The sequence below is a fragment of the Lissotriton helveticus genome, chromosome 11 (assembly GCF_964261635.1).
Source record: "Lissotriton helveticus chromosome 11, aLisHel1.1, whole genome shotgun sequence".
NCBI classification, from domain to species: Eukaryota; Metazoa; Chordata; class Amphibia; order Caudata; family Salamandridae; genus Lissotriton; species Lissotriton helveticus.
The window spans coordinates 985771381-985794970 of record NC_136072.1 but is presented as its reverse complement, the minus strand read 5'-3'; the positions used below and the strand labels follow the sequence as shown (position 1 = coordinate 985794970).

At 43.6% G+C, this 23590-nt stretch overlaps 1 protein-coding gene across 1 annotated transcript in view; it reads right to left on the bottom strand.

Moving 5' to 3' along the window:
- Positions 1–6305, bottom strand: part of LOC144790925 (sodium-dependent serotonin transporter-like) — a 697068-nt gene extending 690763 nt beyond the window's left edge. Inside the window, exons 1-2 of the mRNA XM_078665560.1 lie at positions 6281–6305; positions 6054–6188 (exon numbers count right to left, since the gene is read on the bottom strand). Of these exons, the coding sequence (XP_078521686.1) occupies positions 6054–6188; positions 6281–6305 (160 nt within the window). The remainder of the gene's footprint in view (positions 1–6053; positions 6189–6280) is intronic.
- Positions 6306–23590: the final 17285 nt, after the last annotated feature.

Below are 23590 nucleotides of genomic sequence, written 5' to 3'. Positions count from 1 at the left end.
TCACTTGTTAATATTGACTATTAGATTTTTTCCAAATCACTAGCCCTTCGCCTAGACCCCTATCTCCCCAAGATTTTTGGCAAGGAACAGTCTGGCTTCGTGAAAGGTCGTGTCATACAAGATAACACCAGACTCTTTTTCAATAGTCTATCCAAGGCTACACATTTGCAACATCCTCTTGCAGCTATAGCACTAGATTCTGAAAAAGAATTTGATAGAGTGGAATGGCATTATTTATTTTACGCCCTTAAGTGGTTTGGATTTGGCCCTAATTTCATTACCTTATCTCCCTACAATATTCCAATCCACGTGCTGCTGTGTGTGCTAATGGGTTAATATCCCTCTTTTTTGACCTTGGTAGGGGAGTGCGTCAAGGTTGTACTTTATCCCCTTTTCTCTTTAATTTGGCCCTCGAACCCTTTCTCTCACGAATCCGTCAAAACGTACACATACATGGGTTTCAAGCCCCTACAACTAATATCAAACTTGCAGCGTATGCTGATGACATTTTCCTTTTTATCTCGAATCCTTCTGAGTCGATTCCAGCCTTTTTAGACGAAGTCCATTCTTTCTCATTAATTTCGGGTGATAAATTGAATAGTGATAAATGTGAAATATTACCCTTGACTAAGTATACCTTTAAAGCTGATTTTCTTCCCACTAATTTTACTTGGAAGCGGTCCTCCATTAAATATTTAGGCTTAAATGTTACACCGACATTAAAAGAGACTGTTCCGCTGTGCCTAAATAATTGCATCTAAAAACTCACGGAACTCACCAATAAATGGCATCCTCTTTATTTATCTTGGTGGGGTCGCCTGGATACTATCAAGATGATGCTTTCCCCTATAGTTTTATATACTATATCTAACATCCCAGTTTCCATCTCCACCAAATTGTTTCAATCCATTAATTCAGTGTTATCCTCTTTTTTATGGAACAAGAAAAATTCACGTATGTCTATCCCAAAGTTATCATGTCCTAAAGCTGAAGGTGGAGTTAACTTTCCGAACTTTCCCGCTTATCGCAAAGCTTTTCATTTGCGACAAGCTTCATACTGGTTGCTTGACTCTGTGGAGGATAATCGTCTTTGGACGTCAGTGGAACTTTTGTTCCTTTCTCCTTTTTCATTCCAAGAATGCCTCCCTTTTTTCCGCAAGCCCCAAACACTTTCCACACCATTAATCAAGTTCACCTCAAAATTATTGAGCCCCATGTATCCTTTACTTTAAAGAAACAAAGGTCCTAAGCACATATGAATTATTAGACAAATCTTATATAGACCGCAATAGGCTACTATATATTTCTAATCCTTGTCCAGCCGGACAAGGGATTTTTAATAGCTCGGATGAATGGAATCACATGTCAATATACATTTGTACAACGACAATTCATTGTAGTAAAGCACAGTCCTGTGCAGTACCGGGGAAAAGGAATGAAGGGTAGAAGAGAGAAAAGGGTGTTTCAGGCAAAAGAAAAGAGCAGACAGGGCACTGTCAAGAGTCAAAAAATTTTTTTCAGTATCACCTGGAGTAGTACATATAAATACAAATATACATTAATTCACTGTATGTCTACTCAAAAGGAGTCGACGTTTCGATCCCGTGCTCGAAATTTAAAGGGATCATCTTCAGGACTTAATAAATGGTTTGCCTGGGGTAAAAATTAGTGGGGCCTGTTAGGGAGAAATCGAGAGAAATTGGAGAGTTGTCAGTTTGATGACTAAGGAGAGCGGTCAGCTTTTCCCATCTGCAACATTCTGTATTTCGGAATCGCAGTGAGTGAGCTGTGAGCAGCTCCCCTGTTAATGTTAAGTGCACCTTGCCTTCCTCAGCACAAGCACAGAGGATAGAGCATTTATGTGTAGTCACGATTTTAACACTCTCAAACACTGAATTCTGTCCAACCGCGTAAGCACATACAAATCACTGCGATTCCGAGGACAATGTATGTGTTATTTTAAATGCTCACGAAATTGTTCTTAACACATGATGTTCACAATCACAAGCACAGCTCACTCACTGCGATTCCGAAATACAGAATGTTGCAGATGGAAAAAGCTGACCGCTCTCCTTAGTCATCAAACTGACAACTCTCCAATTTCTCTTGATTTCTCCCTAACAGGCCTAACTAATTTTTACCCCAGGCAAACCATTTATTAAGTCCTGAAGATGATCCCTTTAAATTTCGAGCACGGGATCGAAACGTCGACTCCTTTTGAGTAGACATACAGTGAATTAATGTATATTTGTATTTATATGTACTACTCCAGGTGATACTGAAAACATTTTTTTGACTCTTGACAGTACCCTGTCTGCTCTTTTCTTTTGCCTGAAACACCCTTTTCTCTCTTCTACCCTTCATTCCTTTTCCCCGGTACTGCACAGGACTGTGCTTTACTACAATGAATTGTCGTTGTACAAATGTATATTGACATGTGATTCCATTCATCCGAGCTATTAAAAATCCCTTGTCCGGCTGGACAAGGATTAGAAATATATAGTAGCCTATTGTGGTCTATATAAGATTTGTCTAATAATTCATATGTGCTTAGGACCTTTGTTTCTTTAAAATTCAACTGATACCCATGGTCCATAGCTACCCGCTGGGTTCCCCCTTGTCCTTTTAGATATCCATGTATCCTTTACTTCACGACAATTCTGAATACTTTATGAATTCACCCATATGGCATAATAAATCATTATTAATATGTAATAGACCTTTTTATTGGAAATCCTGGAGACAACGCGGTATAATTTGGGTCCATCAGTTGTTCTCCAATAAAGAATTTCTTTTGTTCTTCTCACTTAAACAGTTATACGCCCTGCCTGCCTCTTTCATTTCCAAATTTAAAATTCTTCGTAAAGCTGTTCTTGATGTCTATACCCCATTATCCAATATCACTAATACTACTCCTACCACTCATACACATCATCAATCAACCAATCAATCAGGACATTTGTTAAGCGTGCTACATACTCGTGAGGGTCTCAAGGCGCTGGGGGGTGCTGCTACTGATCGAAGAGCCAGGTCTTGAGAAGTCGTTTGAAGGTCAGGACGTTTTGGGTCTGCCGTAGGTTGGTGGGGAGGGTGTTCCAGGTCTTGGCGGCGAGCTGGGAGAAGGATCTGCCGCCGGCAGTTGATTTTCGGATGCGCGGCACTGTGGCGTGGGCGAGGCCAGCTGAGCGGAGCTTGCGGGTAGGGGCGTAGAAGCTGAGTTGTTTGTTGAGGTACGCGGGGCCGGCATTGTGAACGGCCTTGTGTGCATGGATAAGGAGTTTGAAGGTTATCCTCTTGTTGATGGGGAGCCAGTGTAGGTCTCTCAGGTGGGGTGTGATGTGGCTGCTGCGGGGGATGTCGAGGATCAGTCATGCCGAGGCGTTCTGGATGCGTTGCAGCCGTCTCAGGAGCTTGCTTGATGCTCTGTGTAGAGGGCATTTCCATAGTCCAGCCTACTGGAGACGAGGGCCAGGGTTACTGTTCTTCTCATTTCGGTAGGGATCCACTTGAAGATCCTTCGGAGCATTCGTAGGGTGTTGAAGCAGGATGAGGAGACGGCGTTTACCTGTTTGGTCATGGAAAGGGCCGAGGATGACCCCCAGGTTGCGTGCGTGGTCAGTGGGTGTTGGGGCTGTTCCCAGTGATTTCGGCCAGCAGGAGTCGTGCCAGGCTTAAGGGGTGGAGCCGAGGATGAGGACCTCAGACTTGTCCGAGTTCAGCTTTAGTGGGCTGTTCCTCATCCATTCGGCAACGGCCTTCATTCCTTCGAGGAGGTTGGTTCTGGCGGTGTGAGGGTCTTTGGTGAGGGAGATGAGCAGCTGGGTGTCGTCGGCATAGGAGATGATGTTGAGGTTGTGCTGATGGGCAAAGTAGGCAAGGGGAGCCATGTATATGTTGAACAGCGTTGGGCTGAGGGAGGAGCCCTGGGGTACACCACAGATGATCTCGGTGACGGTGGAGCTGAAGGGGGGGAGGCGGACGCTCTGCGTTCTGCCGGAGAGGAAGGATATGGTCAAGTCTAGGGCCTTCTCTTGGATCCCGGCGTCGGGTAGGTGTGGTTGTAGTGTCTGGTGGCAGACCGTGTTGAAGGCGGCTGACAGGTCCAGGAGTTTGAGGGCTGCTCTTTCTCTGATGTCGAGCAGGGTCCTGATGTCGTTGGTGACGGCGATGAGGGCGGTTTTGGTGCAGTGGTTGCTGCGGAAACCGGACTGGGATGGGTCCAGGATGTTGTTGTCCTTGAGGTAGCGGGTCAGTCGCTTGTTGACGATTTTCTCGGTGACCTTCGCCGGGAACGGGAGCAGAGTCTGATCCTGTCTCAGGGTCACTTTCGCTAGTAGGTGTGGTATTGAGAGATGTTGAAATCGAGCTCCCAGAGGCTAACCCGTTGTCATTTCCCCACATTCCCTGTACTCGGTAGTGACCATGTGATCATATTTTCTAATAAATGTAAAAATGTTACTCTGTTTGTAGTCAATTTCATTCCTTTTTAATTTGCATACTTTCCTTAGTTTTATAGCATCCTGATGTTTCTGAATAATCTCACTTAGAATTGTATAGTTCTTTTCTGTAGCTTCTTTGAGTTTCAGGTCCCTAATCTCAGATTCCACCATTGAAATTTCTGTTTGTAGACTTTTAACCTTGCGTTCAGTATTTTCTATTAGGATGCCCATTAATTTCATGGAGTTAGAAGTCAATTCCTTCTCCCATATCATGAGAAGATCATCATCGAAATCGTCGTATGTGGGCAGAATTTGTGACCTACGATCCCTCGGGATTCTATCTAGCTTTAAATACTGTTTCAGTGTGATGCCATTTCACCACTTGGAGTCCTCACTTTTTTTTAGCCTTTCTAATCTGATAAATATTTCCCTCAAGCCTTCTCTGTTTTGTAGGTTCCCACTACTTAATGATGTGACTACTGTATCCCCCTTTGCCAGGTTGCTGAAAGGTTCTTCAGCTATTCTGTCTCGATCCATAATGCCTAGAATATTTATATGTTAGTCCCCGTTGGAGCTGCCTGACCGGGTTTAAAGTCAAATGATACACACCATGGGTGATAGATTCCTGAGTCTCTAGGAGGCCCTCTCAATTATCGGTATATCAGTTTCCACTAATATCTATAATAGTGGTGCTCAAAGGAAGGAGGAATCACCCCACCTCCTAAATTGAAATCCAAGAGATATCTCTAAGTACCAAAAAGCGATTCTCAAGCACACACTTTCAATTCAATAATGTACACAATATGCAATATCTTGGGCAACCTTTGTCTTTTGTTTTTCATTTTATTTTGTTTCTTGGTGCCCAACCAGTCCTGATCAAAAGTACCATCATTATTATACATATTTACATCTCAAAAGTACAATATGGTGACTTGAGACAGAGTTCAAAAAAGCTATAACATTTGCAAAAAACAGAAAATTGAGCGTTTCTTTGCTGTATTGTATTATAATGAATTAAGTATGCTTAGATGGCAAGTTGTGAGTTTGTAGTGTGGCGTATGTGAAAGTGCTGGGGCTATGTATGTGATGACCACAGCTGTGCTCTTATTATGCCATATGCTTCTGAGCCTCAACAGGTAGTGGTGCGGGAAATATTTTGGGAGAGAGTTCACATGAGCTTTAACTGTTGAAATGTTGTGCCCAGGAACGATTAATGGTAATAGGAATAGAACAATGCATCAAACCTTTTTCAAATTTCAGAGTGTTTATTTAGGGCATAGCTATTTTGACAAATTAGGTCAGTATTGTTGAGCATTGCTTAGAAAAGCTGCTTGGCCTAGGAAAAAACTGTGCTCCAAATTTTTATGTGATGACTGATTAGATCAGTAAATATTATCTGGTCATTATTTAACAAGAAATATCTTTGATCGAAGCCAGGATTGTGATGAAGGGGGTGCTTTTTGTGGATGCAGGAGGGCGTGCACGAATTTCTTAAGGACATCATGAATGACCCAGAGAGAGGAATGGTGGAAATTGCAATATCATTTTTGTGTTGTGAGTTTATTAGAGTCTGGGATGTGACATGTATTCATTTTCATGCTTATAAGTTCTTACCTTTAAATATAGGGCAAATTCGCTTCCAAATTGGTATTGCCCCCATTCTGTGAAATTGTCCCAGAGCCAGCTCCATGTAAAAGAGAGGGACACCTCCAAATATAGCCATCAATGTGTAAGGAATCAGAAAGGCGCCTATAGAAACAAGAAACCATACAGAATAGAATCAAATTGTGGGTTTAATTTCATAGTCCTAAACACATCAGATTGAAAATGTACAAATTCACCTAGGATCTGGACTGAGATTTTCATGTTTTTAGCCTATGCGTGTCTCCATTCAAAACTATGCCAAAGTATTACACTGCTTTAGTCCATTTTGGCTAGATTGGTTGGTGCTGGGCAAATACTTTACCAAACATTTGCTTAACACTTAGGAAATAATATAGGAAGTTTTGGAATTTAGATTGAATACAAAGGTATGGGCCGTTGGGTTCTGCAGCTCCTACACCTGACAAGCCATGTGGTACCCCTGGAACTACTATATGATGTTGCTGTCACTGGAACAGTAATGGCACAACAAAGAAACAATCCAGAAAAAGATCTTCCCTAAAATTGGTCTCTGTAATGGTTTCCCAACTGGGCCGGTTGACACGGACCCCTCAAACATGGCAGACGACGGGGCCCAAGCCAGAAGTGGACTGAGCGGCCTAGTCGCTCATTCCGGAAATCCCAGGCTGTTAAGCGAGTCCCGGGGGAGGTGCTATAAACGTGCTGCGGGTGCTGAGCAAGCAATCCGAGGAGGTACAGGAGAGGAACACAGAGAACAACGCAGACCGAGAAGGAGAGGATGCAAGCCCTGTACTCAAGACCATGGAAGAGGAGGAAGTCCTACGGCAGCGGGACCTGCCCCAACCGGAGGAGAAGACCAAGAAGGATAACTGCTCTAGGAGCAGTGCCCTCGAGTCCGGTACTCCAGCAGGGGAAGCGGAGGCTGGGATTCCCCTCCTGTGGCCTAGGAGGGCCGTGGGTTCAGGCAAGTGCTGGGCTCCTTTTTGTTTCGGGGTTGGTGGGAGGGAATACGGGGCACAGCACGTTAGCACACTGATACCTTCCCTCACTTAGGCACCCCACAGTTAGGATTTGGTGAAGGTAGCACAAATCCCTATCATTCTTTATAACCCCAAGGACGAGACCTGACACTTCTTCTGTTCTTGTTTCCTTCCGGTTCCCTATCTGAGGAGACGGACACCCGCACACCAGGAGCTGACCAGACCTGGAACAACCCCACGGATGAACAGCCTGAAGTACCAGGATGAACCCATTAGAGCCAAAGACATTCAACTAAAATAATCCATTTTAGTTATTTTTCTTTCTTTTGCCCTTACCCTTGCTCTGAGCCTTCAAACGTCGGTTTATTAAAGGCGCCTGGGAAATACTGAGCATAAAAGACCGAGAACCACCCTCCCCTTTAATAACGGCTCCTTTTCTCTCCAAACCCAAGACTCCTGTGCATCCTTTCAAGAATAAGAGGGATTAAATAGTGTGATAACTCACTGTAGGCTCCAACTGCAGATCCTCTTCTAGCTTTCCATACTTGTGGGAAAAACAATTTATAAGGAATCAAACTTTTCCAAAAATGTTTTGCAAACAGTTTGAACAAGATGAATTACTCCATGTATTTCCTCATGCTTTCACAAACATTGGTATGAGACCTTGCAGTGTACAACATAATTAGATTCTAATGCATTGTTACAAATGGGGGTCTCTAGTTGGCAAAGGTTTGCAACTGTGTCCTAGTAGGGACCCTCCTTCCTAGTCAGGACAAGGGAGTTAACTCCTAAAATAACCTCTGCTCACCCCCTTGGTAGCTTGGCACGAGCAGTCAGGCTTATTTTAGGGGCAGTGTGTAAAGCATTTGCACATAACCAACAGTAATACAATGTAAGCACGACAAAGGGACACCACACCAGTTTAGAAAAATATCCAATATTTTTATATACTTAAGACAAGACTAAAAACGATAAAAAATCCAAAATACTCCAGCGAGGCACACGACAAGGATACCCCTTGTCACCTCTTCTATTCTCTCTTTATGTGGAACCATTAGCACAGAAAATCCGCGACAACCCCAACATCCATGGCATCACGTTTGGTGGGGAGCCCCACCCAATTGGGCTCTATGCTGACGATATCATTGCCGCCCTCGACCACCCAGCTAGCTCCATCCCGGCGTTCCTGGAGGAAATAGAATCATTCAGAGCCCTGTCTGGCTTCAAACTCAATCGGGGGAAGTCGTTGATATTGCCCTTGGGCAAGAACACTCGCCTCCCCTCTGGCGTGCGGCTGTATGGAGGCGGCTTGCAAACGACAACACACCTCTCTTACCTGGGTATCTTGCTCACCTCCTCCATGACTGAGACGGTTGCTCTCAACTATACCACCCTTGCCTCCCAGATCAGGGCTGATCTCACGCGATGGTCCAAACAACCACTCTCCTTGCTGGGACGGGTTGCGGCGGTGAAGATGTCTGCCCTGCCGAAAATCCTATACCTATTCCAGACTATACCAGTGATGCCTCCGCCAGGTGCCATCGCGTCCTTACAGTCCGCTATTCAACACTTTGTCAGGTGTGGAAAACACCCACGCTTACACAAGCAATTAGCGTACCGGTGTATGGATGATGGGGGCTTGGGTATCCCCAATCTTTTGCAATATTTCCAAGCCTCCCAACTCCGCTTTTTGGTGGAATGGTACAGGCCGGTATCTGAGAAGCGGTGGTTATTTCAGGACAATGCGATGGCCCAGACATCGCATTGGAAAATCCCGTTTCTTCTTCGACACCATCGGCCCAAATATCTTCAAAACTCCCCCATCACCAACACCGTCCTTTGGAAAATCCCGTTTCTTCTTCGACACCATCGGCCCAAATATCTTCAAAACTCCCCCATCACCAACACCGTCCTTCGCGTGTGGGACGCGGTAGCGGTAAGGAGGAATTTGATGCCCTCCCCTCCCCACTCACTCCTCTGCTAGACAACCCTGCATTTCCGCCTGGCACTGATCCCTGCGCCTTCCCACAGTAGCGTGGCAAGCGCTGCAGATCTGTGGGTCACCTCTTTGACCTACAAGGCTTTCTCCCCTTCTTGGAGGTGTCGGAGGGTTACGATCTCGTCTCCCCTCATCTGTTCCAATATTTCCAAATCCGGCACTGGCTCACACACCCGGATACCGCTTCGCTGGTTGGCAGACGCATGACGAGCTTTGAACAGTGGCTAGTAACGAAAACTTCAGATAAACATATAATTTCTGATCTGTATAAGATTCTTACTCCCCCTAAACCACCAGGTCGAGCGGCGGGGCAGAGACATTGGGAGACGGAACTGGGACGCACTCTGACTACTCGCGGGTGGGACTACATACACTACAGAGCGTCACACACTACGCGTAACACGGTGGGTAGGGAAACAGCAGTGAAGCTGGCCCTCTACTGGCATCTAACCCCAGTTCGGTTACACAAAGGAAACCCCACCCACAGCGCGCTCTGCTGGCGGGGTTGTGGGGAGCGGGGCACTCTGACTCATATCCTTTGGGAATGCTGGGAAGTTAGAGATTATTGGACTGCGGTCCTCAATGACATAGATGCTGCCTTCGACACTGAAATCCCGCGCTTCCTCACTTATACTCTTCTAGGTCTTCCCAATGTCCTTACCTTCCCCCTGAAATCCATTAGGGGTCGCCAAATGGGTATTGCAATGCAAGCCACGTCACAACATATCCTATCCCTATGGGGCACACCCACCAAACCCACACACACAGGGTGGTTGCACAAATTATGGTTTACCATGGGTATGGAACGTATTCAAGCTACACTTTCACAATCCGTATCCACGTTCCGAAAGGTCTGACTGCCACTGCTAACCCTCCTTTCCAAAGAATTTAATTAAATCACATGCCCTCGATATCTCCGCCTACTACGCCTCGCCGAGTCCCCTCATGGTTCTACATGATCCTCTGATGGGATGGGGTGCACTAGAGATGGGTGAACCCACACTGGTAGTTCATACTTGGCGCACTGGCTGGGGTGGGGAGGGGTGGGGTGGAGATGATTGTTTGGTTCTTGTCCTTAACACTTTGCTTCTTGACTGAGCTTGGCATATACATCCTTCGCATCACATTCATGTCTTGGCGCATGTTTTTTGCTAACAGCTGCCTTTCCAGAGAAGCCGTAGATGTCTGTCTCGACCGCTTTCTTAACATGCTACCTACTCATTGCAATGTAATGCCTATCGTTGCTGTTGAAATCAATAAAACAAATTTGAAATTAAAAATCCAAAGTACAGGACTTAGAAGTCTTCAGTTATCAAAATAACCTTGAAAAACAGTTCCTTGAAGTTGATAGCTCCCTCTGGATCCAAACAGTTCTGGCTGACTGTGCCGTTGCAGGCTAGCTACGGTGTCGGGAAGACCCACAAAACACTACCTTTAGAAATGCAGGGCGTCGGCGACCTCTCGTTGAGCTTCCGAAACCACGGCGTCTGCAGGCGTTGCTTCCGGAGGTCGGTGCAGGAGTCGTCAGGCCCTTGAAGTCACACGTGTTGCAGGTCAAACTCCTTGTGGTTGAAGTCAGGAGCGCTGGTGTCGGCAGGCGTCAGGTGTTGCGGTGCGGTGTGCGATGCCCTCAGGTTGTGGTGTGAGTAGCGGCTCAGTGGTGGCGTCAGATGGCGTCGTCAATGAGACCAGGGTCGTGATGCGAAGTGATGCAGTGCCGACGTGGTGCTAGCAGGTTAAGGTGCATGCAGCGGCATCGTTGTTGCTGAAGCACTGTCGTCGACAGATGAACTGGAGTCGATGGCGCTAGCGTTGGTAGGCCAAGGATGTGGTGCGGGATGAGGTGGGTGGGTTGTGTAACTTTACGAGCAGTGCCTCGAACCACGGTGCAAGCAGCGGCATCAATTTCGCCATGGAGCGGTGTTGTCGGGGATACCAAGGCGGCGGCGTGAAGGGAGGTGATGCGGAGTGCGGTGCCCACAGGTCGCAGTGCAGGCAGCGGCTTGATGGCAGCGTCAGCAGGCAGCGTCAGTGAAACCAGGGTCACGGTGCGGCATTGCGGCGGTGCCCTCTGTGGTGCCTTCAGGACCGGGAATCAGCAGCGGCATCATAGACAGCACAGGGTTACTTTTTCTTCTGTTGCAGCACGCAGCACACAGTCCCCAGTGCTGAAGGTAGAAGAACTTGAAGTATTTGCTGTTTCTGAGACTTCTTGAACAGGGGGCAAGCTCCACCTCAAGTCCTTGGAGACACTCAAAGAAAGAAGTTGTAGAACGTTCAGTCCAGTCCTTTCACTGATCAAGACAGAAGCAGCCACTGCAGGCCAACACAGCAAAGCAGTCAGCAAAGTGGAATTTCTTCCTCACAGCTTCTCCAACTTTTCATCTTGGCAGTCTTCTTGGTCTAAAAGAGTTCTAAAGTTCAGGGGTTTGGGCCCCACTTTTTATAGCCCAAAATCCTTTGTCCACCCTGTCAGAACCAGTTCTGCCCTCTCTGGTGTGGTCCTGGCAGGAGGTGGAGACAGCATTGTCAGAGGCAGACCAGGCCCATTCAGGTGAAAGGAAACCTCCTCCCCTACTCTAAATGCAGCCTAGGTCTACTCAGCCCTTTCCTGACACACCTAGACTATCTGGAGCCACGGCTCCTCCCCAGTCCCTGTCATCCAAAACCCAGACAGTCAATCCACAAACCCAGCAGAGGCCTACTGGATGGCTGAGCAAGAAAATACCTACTTTCTAAAAGTGGTATTTTCCAACACAGAATGTAAAAATCACCTTTTCTAAAAGATGCATCTTTAAATTATGAGTTCAGGCATACTAAACTTAATTTTTCTACCTAGTTCCCAGGGCTAGTTATGTTTATAAGATGTTGTAAACAAACTCCCCATTCTGTCCTATGGGAACAGGTAGCCTTGCAATAGTGAATGCCGAAATTTGGCAGTAATTCACTATCCGGACATGCTACACACACCAGGGCATGTCCTACCTTTCACATATACTGCACCCTGCCCACAGGGGTACCTTGGGCCTACCTTAGGGGTGACTGACATGTGAGAAAAGGGAAGGTTAGGGCCTGGCAAGTGGGTACATTTGCCAAGTCGACATGGCCGTCCCAGACTGCACACAGGCTCTACAATGGCAGGCCAGAGTTACATTTACAGGCTGCTTGTGTGGGTGGCACAATCTGGTGCTGCAGCCCACTAGCAGCATTTGATTTACAGGCCCTGGCACCCTCAGTGCGCTATACTAAGGACTGACAAGTACATCAAATATGCCAATCATGAAAACACCAATCCATAACACAATATACAACAGGAGTGCTTGCACTTTAACACTGAACAGCAATGAGAAAGTGTGCAAAGACACTTAAGCCAGCAAAAACGGAGTCAAAACCGGGAGGTCAGAAAGCAAAACTCAGGGAAACACGTCAAAAGATGCCAAGTCTAACATGCATATACTATGTATTTTCTTTATTTTGTGCTACTTTTATATACCCTTGTAGGTAATTACATCGATGAAACGTAAAGGCTGCCAAAGGTGTATCTCTGATCACATTCGCATACCAATGTTTAACACTACATAAATGAAAACTATATTTTTTACAAGAAATATTCCCTAGGTGTCTAATAATATAGTAAGGAAAGAGAGAATATGACCAGTCAGAATGGGTTTCTAGTCCCTAAAGCGCAACATCCTTCGCAATTGTAATCAGAGATACCTGATAAATGCAACTGCTATTAAGCCTGGATCTTTAATAATGCAAACATACTTTCATTACTTATATGTCATATTTTGGAGTGTCGTGTTTAATGTATTACAATATATATTTGATGAGGAACCTGTCTCTATTACTATATAACACTCTTTGTTCATGCTACAAACATAGTTAGATTAATTCGTACGTTTCCCGTTCAACATTAAGACTTCCATTACTGCACATCCAACTTATTTAGAGAAAGGCGATCTACTCTATTACTGATTATGGTGATACCCCACTGAGTTCAGAAAACATATTCGGGCAACACTATTGGAAGTCTGGGGTAATCTAATTCGCACATAAAAGGAAAAAACTAGCATTAAATGTGATTACCCCTTTTATGTGTTAAAAAAAATAGACATGAAACTCTAAATAAGACACTTTTTTGACAAAGTTCTTATTAAATGCAGTTCAGAGGGATGCATGCATCTTATCACAAGGAAAAATTATAGAGCCAACAATTTGATGCCCAGAACAAGGAGACAAATAGCATGGCCCACCAATCGAAAACACACGCATTCTGTTATAAAATTTACCAGCATTTACATGTACAAGGAGCTGTACTCCTGCCCCCTCAATGCAGTAAGCAAGTGAGATGGTGGTGGGGAGAGGTAGAGGAGAAGTAGAGAGAAAGAGGAACATCCCTCGAAGTAGAACAAGTACCAACAACAAAACACCCCTCGTCCCAACATCTGCCCTGTCTTCCTGCCCAGCCGTTGCCTTACTACTGTGAATCAAGTAAATATTATAGCACTTCATTCTCTCAGGTAAGGAAAGTAGAGCACCTCAAGGCCTACTCAGAGGAGTTGGTGTGGGCTAACAATCCCAAATCGCTTGTACGCAACAACATAACTCAATAAATTACTGTCTAGTCAGTGCTTTATCTGTTAAAAAAACTTTTATTGCTCACACGCAACTAAATACTACACATTAAATTACAAATATATATACTCTGGTTACATATAAATGCTTTTGGTGACACCCTTATATTCCTCTAGACCCCGAGTGGGTCCTGAAACCAGTACTCAGCATATCTGCACCTATACAAGATACAAAATCACAATATAAGGGGGTGTTATTTTAAATAAGGCAGGTCTATTGGGTTTGTCAGAGTGTCACCACATTAATAATAGTAACTGCATGTCATGCTTTGTCAGGGTAGGATATCATAAAGGGAGTACCATATGAGGCAGACCTACTGGCTTTGTCACAGTATTACCACAATCATAGAAACAGCCACGTCATGTTTGGTCTTTACTACAAAACCTTTAAAATCAATGACAACAGTACTACCAGTCTTAAAAATGTATTATAGCGGTAAGCGTTCATTGTTCAATTTTCAGGTTATCAATAAAGGATTTGAATTCAAAACCACATATGTGTCTGAGTCTTTGTTCATGTGCTACAGGCCACATAATGTAGCCATACGACGAACCACGAGGAATCCCTGCAATATAGATCCCAAGAGCATTGGCTCCAGCTCAGAGTTCTTTAAAACGAAGGGGAACCTCTCCCAAGGCCATATCAACTTCTTCCTGGGAGAGTTAGGGTGTCATGGGCAAACATCGTCCAAGAGAGCTGCTGCTTCTCCTGCAGGCCTCACAAAATATGGATGTATCGTTGGTGGTGACCCTATCCCTCCTTCAGGCCTCGGCGAACCTTGGGTCACCACAGGTACAACAAAATATGAGGATTAGTCTGCACAGGTCATTAAGGGGCACTCCATACAGATTGTACCGCATGGTTAATCCGAGCGGCTTTAAGGCACCCAGACGTCACCGGGAGCACCCATCTGCTTGATTTTTTCCATTGGATGCTGCCGCAGAGAGATCCACATCCCCAACCGGCTCACTACATGTGTGTCCCTCCTGGGCTGCACATTGGGGCCTGCAGTTCTCCTTCGGCTACCGTTCGGGGGAAGCAAGTCTTTCCAGCGCTCTGACCCGTGGCAGGAGCTGGACAATGTCTCCTGCCCTACTGAAGCTCGGACAATGATCTTTCTAGCTGGTACAGCCTGCTCCTCATAGAAAGGGACATCGGGGTGGGAAAAATACTTGACCAGTTTTTTCTGTGGTCCCCAGGGGATGGGCTCCCCTCGCATTGGCCCTCCCTGGAGGGATAACAAAACATTGATGTGCCGACCCTTGAGGCCTGGCCTACCCCAAGCGGAGTTTGAGAAATAAGTCACTGAGCACCTCACCTGTGGAGGGCAGTGGAATCCAGGTTTTTCTCCCATCTGGTCCTTAGGGAAGCCTAAGGGGACCAGGGCCACTGGCCCGGGAGAGACCCATCCTAGTCCTGGGGATGTCTGTACATCTTTTCAGGGAATCAGGTGGCTTTTCCTGCCAGCTGGGCATTTTCCACTGTTGTAGCCTGCCATGTCCAGTGTCATCTCATCTGTCTATTTCGTATGCAGGGGCGTAACAAAACCAGATGGGGCCCCCCTGCAAAGTACATAGAGGGTCCCCCCACTCAGTACTGATAGGGCTATGAAGTGTCATGAAAGTGGCATGTGAAAACTGAATGCACAGGCTTAGAAATGCACAGTTTTTTTGTAAATCCTTCCCTACTCTCTAAAAGTAGTCTAGAAATTCTTATTAGTACAGACTTCAACAACCACCATGTTATGCTTTTAATCCTGAGTGTTAATGCCTGATTTGTTTTTTTCTAGACCAATGACTCTTAACATATGATATCTATTAGTATCGATGACAAGCAAGTGACTCTGACTCCTACATCTTTCAGACCTCATTGTCTTATGTAGCAATCCATTATGTTGATTGTAAACACTTGTATGATTTATTGTCTATGTATAATATGTGTGCTATGTAAAGCACTCTGTCACCCTACATCAGAGGTCTTCAAACTTTTTGATGTCGAGACCCCCATGTTACATTTTTTTAGGCATAAGGACCCCTTCTGACAAAAATGTCTAGAACCTTGTACTCTTCATCATCGTCAACTATCAACAACTGTTGCTTCACTGTTTTGTCACAGCGATGCAACAATTTTCATAAATGAGGCCCTCTTTATGTTTTTGAGGTATTTTACCATTAGGTATCGACATAAAAATAGCGTAGTAAATGGAAAATAAATAAAGTTGTTAGTCAGTGGGAAATGCACTGTAATACTTTATGAAACCTCTATTAGTTGAAGCACTGCAGAGGTCTGCATGTAACCAGAGAGCCACAGAATTTCATCTTGGTTGGTTCAGTGGAGACTAGTGATGTGCATTATTAGTGCTACAAGGTCACAGCCTGTGACAGAAAGCACTGCGAATATGTAAGTCATTATTTCATAATTATATTACACAGTGTCAGATAGAATGCTGTAAAAGGTGGAAATAGTTTTACGATAAAATGGTGCTTTCAAAGCGTAGACTTTAATAATCCCAAAGTTTGTAATGCAAATTTTTTCCATAGCTGTCCCTTCAACACCTCTTCAGGGGTACTAAGGGCTGTCTAAATGCAGTTAAAATTAAAGCAAGCACTTCTCAGACCAGTTGTTAACGCTTTGCACTTCCACTCACAAAAACCAAATCTTTGTTATCACAAAGCTTAGATTGATTTGATTAATTAAAGCCAGATTTTACTGAATTAATTCTTGTGGTAACTATTTTAATATAGTCACTACCATCTAGTGTGGCTCGCGGTCTGTCCTTATGCCTAATTGCCAGCAAGGCTTCCTCTTTTAGCCCGGGGCTTATAAATGAAAATAGATTTAAATGAAGTAACAAATTAACAACAACAAAAATAAGCCAGAACTACTCAGAGCAACTGTGTATGTTGTGCCCAAACTGTAGAAGGATCATTGTTTACTTTTAATGGGACCCATTGGAGACATGATTCGTTCACGAATTGCCAGACAAAAAATGTTGTTTATGGCATTATTTGCCCATGCCCCAAACTTTATGTCGGCAAAACGACTCAAGAAGTAAGGCAGCGCATTACTCAACATAAGTCCCGTCTGAGAAATTGCACTCCCAATGCCCCATTGGTTTTACACTGGCAGGTATGTCAGCATCGGGATGAGGACCTGAAGTGGACTATCTTGTCCAAAATTGAAACAGACCCGAGAGGAGGAGACACCGATGGCAGACTTAGCCAACGAGAAGCGCTCCTTATAATGAAATATGACACTGCTAATACGGGTTTGAATGAAATATCTGAAATATTCAAACCAAATTAGCGATGGTACAGCGCATCTTATTTTTCTTCTGATTGAGCGGTCATGCTGGCATGTTTAATAAAGTTGTTTCCACTTCCTTACAAAAAATGCGCTCCGACACCAAAACCAAACATAGAAGATTACCGGCCTAGCACCACAGCGATCACGTGGTAAGGTGCAACTTCCTTGTAAAAAGTAAGGTAGGACCAACGTCCACCAGACGCATCTACCAGTTACTGTTAGACGTGACCGGGTGTTTCGCTCCAGGTAAGACCTGCTACGTTCCTTCCATAAATTGGTTTTTGTTCCATCCCCGCTAAATTCAAGTCCCTAAACTAAGGTTCCCGTTACAGGTAAAACGTTTCCTGAATTATACGGCACAACCGAGTAGGCGTTTGACGCTTTCGCGCCAGGTAAGAACCACTCCATTCGTTCCTTTCCCATCCCCGTCCAGTGCAATTCCCTAATAAAACACTCCATTTCAGGTTAAATTGTTTCCTGATACAGACGAAGAACCGGGCGAATCCCATTCCCACTTAGAACCCGGTAAGCCCCAAATTGAAAAATCTCTTTGTGCCATACTTTTGGCTGTGCCTTCTACGCTTTGTTTATTTATCGAGGTTTTAATCTTTTCAGGCACACCATTTGACACTCCAGGAGGTGAGTGCACTGCAGAATAGACCATAAGCAGCTGAACCAGTTATTGTATATGTACCATTGGTGTTCATGTTGTGTCGTTCTTCTTTCTTGTTTAGTGTCTTTTCGAATGTTTGGAGTATCTACCACATGTAACTATGGCCATTGATTGATGCTGTAAGGTATGGCAGTTTCGCTAGCTGGTGTTGTTCATGTTTTTTTGGGGAATTCCGGAAATTAGAACTGACTGGTTAACTGTTTGTTTTGGTCTTTGTTGTAGAATTGGTTGGTCCTGACGAGAACCCCGCCATTGGGGGTTCGAAACGCGTAGACCCCAACTATAAGTGACTGGACTCTCTGTCAATATTAAGATTTTTCAAAAACGTGATGTTTTTCCATCTTCAAATATGAATTAATGGTTGATATATTTGATTGTAAATATTTTTGAATGAAGAAAAATATTGTTATTTACTACCATCTTTATTGTTTGTTGACACAGAGCCTTATTGTTTTGTTTTTTATGTACAGTAGTATGAATGGAGTATGAATGTTGTTGGTAGGATGTGTTGAATCTGTAAATTGTAAATATGTAAAATGTTTTAGGTATAGATATGTTTAACCCTTGATGTGTGTTAACATGCACATTCATTCTACAAGAAACTGTTTAACCGTTTGACAAAAATTAAAAATTTACAAATTTTTTGACCTATGACGTATAATGGACCGTTATGCTTTATTCATTAGGTAACCATTAGAGCATGCTTAAAGGTGATCCAGTATTGGCAATTTGTGTTGTTTTTTGATATATTTGGCTTAGCCTTACTGGAAACAGCCAGAACCCTGTGTTGTTTTTTCCAGTCCTTGTGCGGGCGCTGGCTCGCGAGGTTTAGGAGGTGGAAGTGCACCTCTTTGCATTAAGAGATTCTTTTCACTTAGTGTCATTTATTTGTCCTGTTTATGTTTGTAAGTCCTGTTTCAAGTGTCTATTGTTATGTCGGAAAAAGATACTTTTTCGAATAGTGAGGATCACATCCAGCGATTGATCAGTCAACCACCAGTGTTCGCTTCTGCCACCTTGAGCATCACTGCCAAAACACAAAATGAGTCTGATAGATTAATCAGACTAAAGAAAAAACAGATCAGAACGGATCTACATGGTCATTTCCTTTTGCAACATTTACGTGCTGGTACAATACCAACGGGGCTTCAAATTCGGAATACACCTATGGTATTCACGGACGACCCAGAATATAAAAAAGGTTTTAGTGGAATAGAAACTAAATGCAGTAGGGACCTGTTGGTCCTTACTGTTGAAACAGCCCTCAGGTTGTCTAGAAAGGAGTTGGAGGAAATTGCGGATCTGGAATTAGAAATCCAAAATAACCAGCTAATTACAGATGCTAAAGGTCTGCTGGAGAAAATAGAAAAAGAAATTCTAGAATTTAAGGACTATACAGTCACACAAAAGGGAAACAAATTTGACCTGGATCAAAAAAACTTTTCCTTGGAGGTGGTATACCCATATCTACAGGCGGATTTTTACTCTAAACCAGCCCAAAGGAGATTCTTTGTGGACAACCAAGGACGCTTCCGTAACAAGTTCCTTACCTTCTCGGATACTTCTTCTTCATCTGGGACGGATACAGATTCTAGTGACACACGGACTAACCAATCCTATCGAGGCAACCAAAACAATCAACAACAAAATCCCCAACCTTTTTTAGGGAGAGGCCAGCAAAGACCTCGTGGCAGGTCACGCCCAACGTACCAACCATGGGAAATGAGAACAAGACGACAGCATTATCAGAATTAGAACTGTCACCTTTGTTCAATTTATCTGACCGTGTATTAACGACATCAGAAATATCAATCCTTAAGAAAGGATTATCTTATGTGCCTGTACGAGCACCGGATTATATCAAAATGAAATTAGAAATTCTTGAATTTTGCCGCAAGATCCGTCTCAAAATGTTTTTTAAAGATATGCCCATTCCTATTTCTAAAGAGGTCACAGGACTCCACAATAAATCAACTTTTTGTCCACCGCCGTCAAAAGTCCCAAAGGAGGTTCTGACTTTTGAAAAAACTTTAATGTCAGGAATAACAGCTCTGGAAAGTAAGAAACAATTTACCCAGTATAATATATCCAAAGAAGAAAAAGAAGCTATTTTTACGTTAATAAATGACCAATCTTTGGTTATTAAACAGGCGGATAAAGGTGGGGCGGTTGTCCTTTGGGACATTAACAAATACAAAAAAGAAGTCAACCGTCAATTAGGAGACCAAAAGTGCTACAAAAAAATCAGCAAAGACCCAACTATGGATCTTCAAAAAGAACTGTTTACAATTTTACAGGATGGCCATGACTTAGGAATATTAGGAGACAAGGAATTTATTTTTCTACAGAACAAACATCCAAGAATACCTATAATGTATGTGCTCCCGAAAATGCACAAAGATGAAACTAATCCCCCAGGACGACCTATAGTATCTGGCTGTTCCTCATTGATCGAACCAGTTTCGAAATATATTGATTACTTCTTGAAACCGTTCATCGAGGAGATTCCAGCACACTTGAAGGACACAACTGCATTCCTCAATCACATATCATCTATTCAGTTTGACGAAACCAACCAACTGTTAGTGACTATGGATGTAGTTTCACTATACACGCAGATTCCTTAGGATCTAGCTTTAGAAACAATTCTATATTTTCTAGAACAAAGGGATCGGCCGACCAGAGTACCATCCAGCTTTTTAATGAAATTAGCCAAATTCGCCCTGTCAAGAAACTACTTCCAATTTGACGGTGACTTCTTTTATCAGATACAAGGAGTAGCAATGGGTTGTCCCTTTGCTCCGGAGTTGGCTGTTCTATTTATGGGGCTATATGAGACTAAATTTATTTACAATTCAAATCCGTTTTTTGAACACATCAAAAAATACATCAGATACATCGATGATGTATTTATGATTTGGTCGGGAACCGAGCAACAGCTACATGAATTTATGACATGGCTTAATCAAAGGATGGAAGACATCCAATTTAGTTTCAGTTACTCAAATAAAAAAATCCCGTTCCTGGATGTGGAGGTCTATGCGGTAGATGGAACACTGGGAACTACTCTGTTTCGTAAACCAACTGATCGGAACAAGGCTCTTCATTTTACCAGCTACCATCCGCGGAGTTTGAAACAGAATTTGCCCTTTGGACAATTCCTCCGGATCAGGAGGAATTGTTCAAACAAGGAGGATTATTTCCATCACGCGAATGAACTAAAGGAACAACTAATGTTAAGAGGTTACCCCAAGAAGCTCTTAAAAAATTCATTAAAAAGAGCCTGGTTTGTCCCACGAGACACCCTTTTACAAAAAAAAGAACGTTCTGAACAAAATAGAATTGTATGTGTGACGACGTTTGGACCCCAAACTCACCATCTGCGTAAATTGGTTACACAGAACTGGCACCTAGTAAAAAACCTTCATAGTGATTTCACTACTCCCCCACTTTTTGCCTTCAGGAAAGAGAAAAGTGTAGCGAATCACATTGTGAGAGCTGCTTTACCCACTACATCAAAATCCACATTAAGAAGTATGTTGGGTTTACCTCCCGTGACAGGCCACCATAAGTGTGGCAACTGTGTATGTTGTGCCCAAACTGTAGAAGGATCATTGTTTACTTTTAATGGGACCCATTGGAGACATGATTCGTTCACGAATTGCCAGACAAAAAATGTTGTTTATGGCATTATTTGCCCATGCCCCAAACTTTATGTCGGCAAAACGACTCAAGAAGTAAGGCAGCGCATTACTCAACATAAGTCCCGTCTGAGAAATTGCACTCCCAATGCCCCATTGGTTTTACACTGGCAGGTATGTCAGCATCGGGATGAGGACCTGAAGTGGACTATCTTGTCCAAAATTGAAACAGACCCGAGAGGAGGAGACACCGATGGCAGACTTAGCCAACGAGAAGCGCTCCTTATAATGAAATATGACACTGCTAATACGGGTTTGAATGAAATATCTGAAATATTCAAACCAAATTAGCGATGGTACAGCGCATCTTATTTTTCTTCTGATTGAGCGGTCATGCTGGCATGTTTAATAAAGTTGTTTCCACTTCCTTACAAAAAATGCGCTCCGACACCAAAACCAAACATAGAAGATTACTGGCCTAGCACCACAGCGATCACGTGGTAAGGTGCAACTTCCTTGTAAAAAGTAAGGTAGGACCAACGTCCACCAGACGCATCTACCAGTTACTGTTAGACGTGACCGGGTGTTTCGCTCCAGGTAAGACCTGCTACGTTCCTTCCATAAATTGGTTTTTGTTCCATCCCCGCTAAATTCAAGTCCCTAAACTAAGGTTCCCGTTACAGGTAAAACGTTTCCTGAATTATACGGCACAACCGAGTAGGCGTTTGACGCTTTCGCGCCAGGTAAGAACCACTCCATTCGTTCCTTTCCCATCCCCGTCCAGTGCAATTCCCTAATAAAACACTCCATTTCAGGTTAAATTGTTTCCTGATACAGACGAAGAACCGGGCGAATCCCATTCCCACTTAGAACCCGGTAAGCCCCAAATTGAAAAATCTCTTTGAGCCATACTTTTGGCTGTGCCTTCTACGCTTTGTTTATTTATCGAGGTTTTAATCTTTTCAGGCACACCATTTGACACTCCAGGAGGTGAGTGCACTGCAGAATAGACCATAAGCAGCTGAACCAGTTATTGTATATGTACCATTGGTGTTCATGTTGTGTCGTTCTTCTTTCTTGTTTAGTGTCTTTTCGAATGTTTGGAGTATCTACCACATGTAACTATTGCCATTGATTGATGCTATAAGGTATGGCAGTTTCGCTAGCTGGTGTTGTTCATGGTTTTTTTTGGAATTCCGGAAATTAGAACTGACTGGTTAACTGTTTGTTTTGGTCTTTGTTGTAGAATTGGTTGGTCCTGACGAGAACCCCGCCATTGGGGGTTCGAAACGCGTAGACCCCAACTATAAGTGACTGGACTCTCTGTCAATATTAAGATTTTTCAAAAACGTGATGTTTTTCCATCTTCAAATATGAATTAATGGTTGATATATTTGATTGTAAATATTTTTGAATGAAGAAAAATATTGTTATTTACTACCATCTTTATTGTTTGTTGACACAGAGCCTTATTGTTTTGTTTTTTATGTACAGTAGTATGAATGGAGTATGAATGTTGTTGGTAGGATGTGTTGAATCTGTAAATTGTAAATATGTAAAATGTTTTAGGTATAGATATGTTTAACCCTTGATGTGTGTTAACATGCACATTCATTCTACAAGAAACTGTTTAACCGTTTGACAAAAATTAAAAATTTACAAATTTTTTTGACCTATGGCATATTTACAAGCCCCTATCACCATGGGAACATCACTTTTTGAGACATTCCTGTGGCGATAGGGGCTTCGCCTTATTTACAAGGCAACGTTAAGCCACTTAACGTGGCTTACCGGTGCCTTGTAAATAAGAACCCCTTTCACCCAATGCTTAGCGTGAAAGGGGTGGGCAGTGGGTGTTGCGGTAGGCATTTCCCCTCCAACACCCATTGAATTTTGACTCTGCCCCCTATTTACAAGGCCGGCGTAAATGGGCGACAGCGTCAAAATTAAGGCCAGGGAAAACCTGGTCTTAACTTGGCAAAAGAAGGTGAAATGCTTAATTTCTCCTCGTTTTTGCAAAAGTCCTTGGATTGTTTATGTTCAGGAAGGGGACCCTTCCTGCACATCAACAATCCTTAAAAAAAAAAGACATTTTGTAACTTCCATGTGTGCGGCATTAAGCAGCACACATAGAAGTGACAAAACGACATTCCAAGATTGTTTATGTGCAGGAAAGGGGACCTCCTGTACATAAACAATCTTCCAATGTTAAATGTAGCACCAGCGAAGGGGAAACGCAGGGCTGCACCATATTCTTGTACATATGGTGCAGCCCTGTGTTTCTGAAGTGG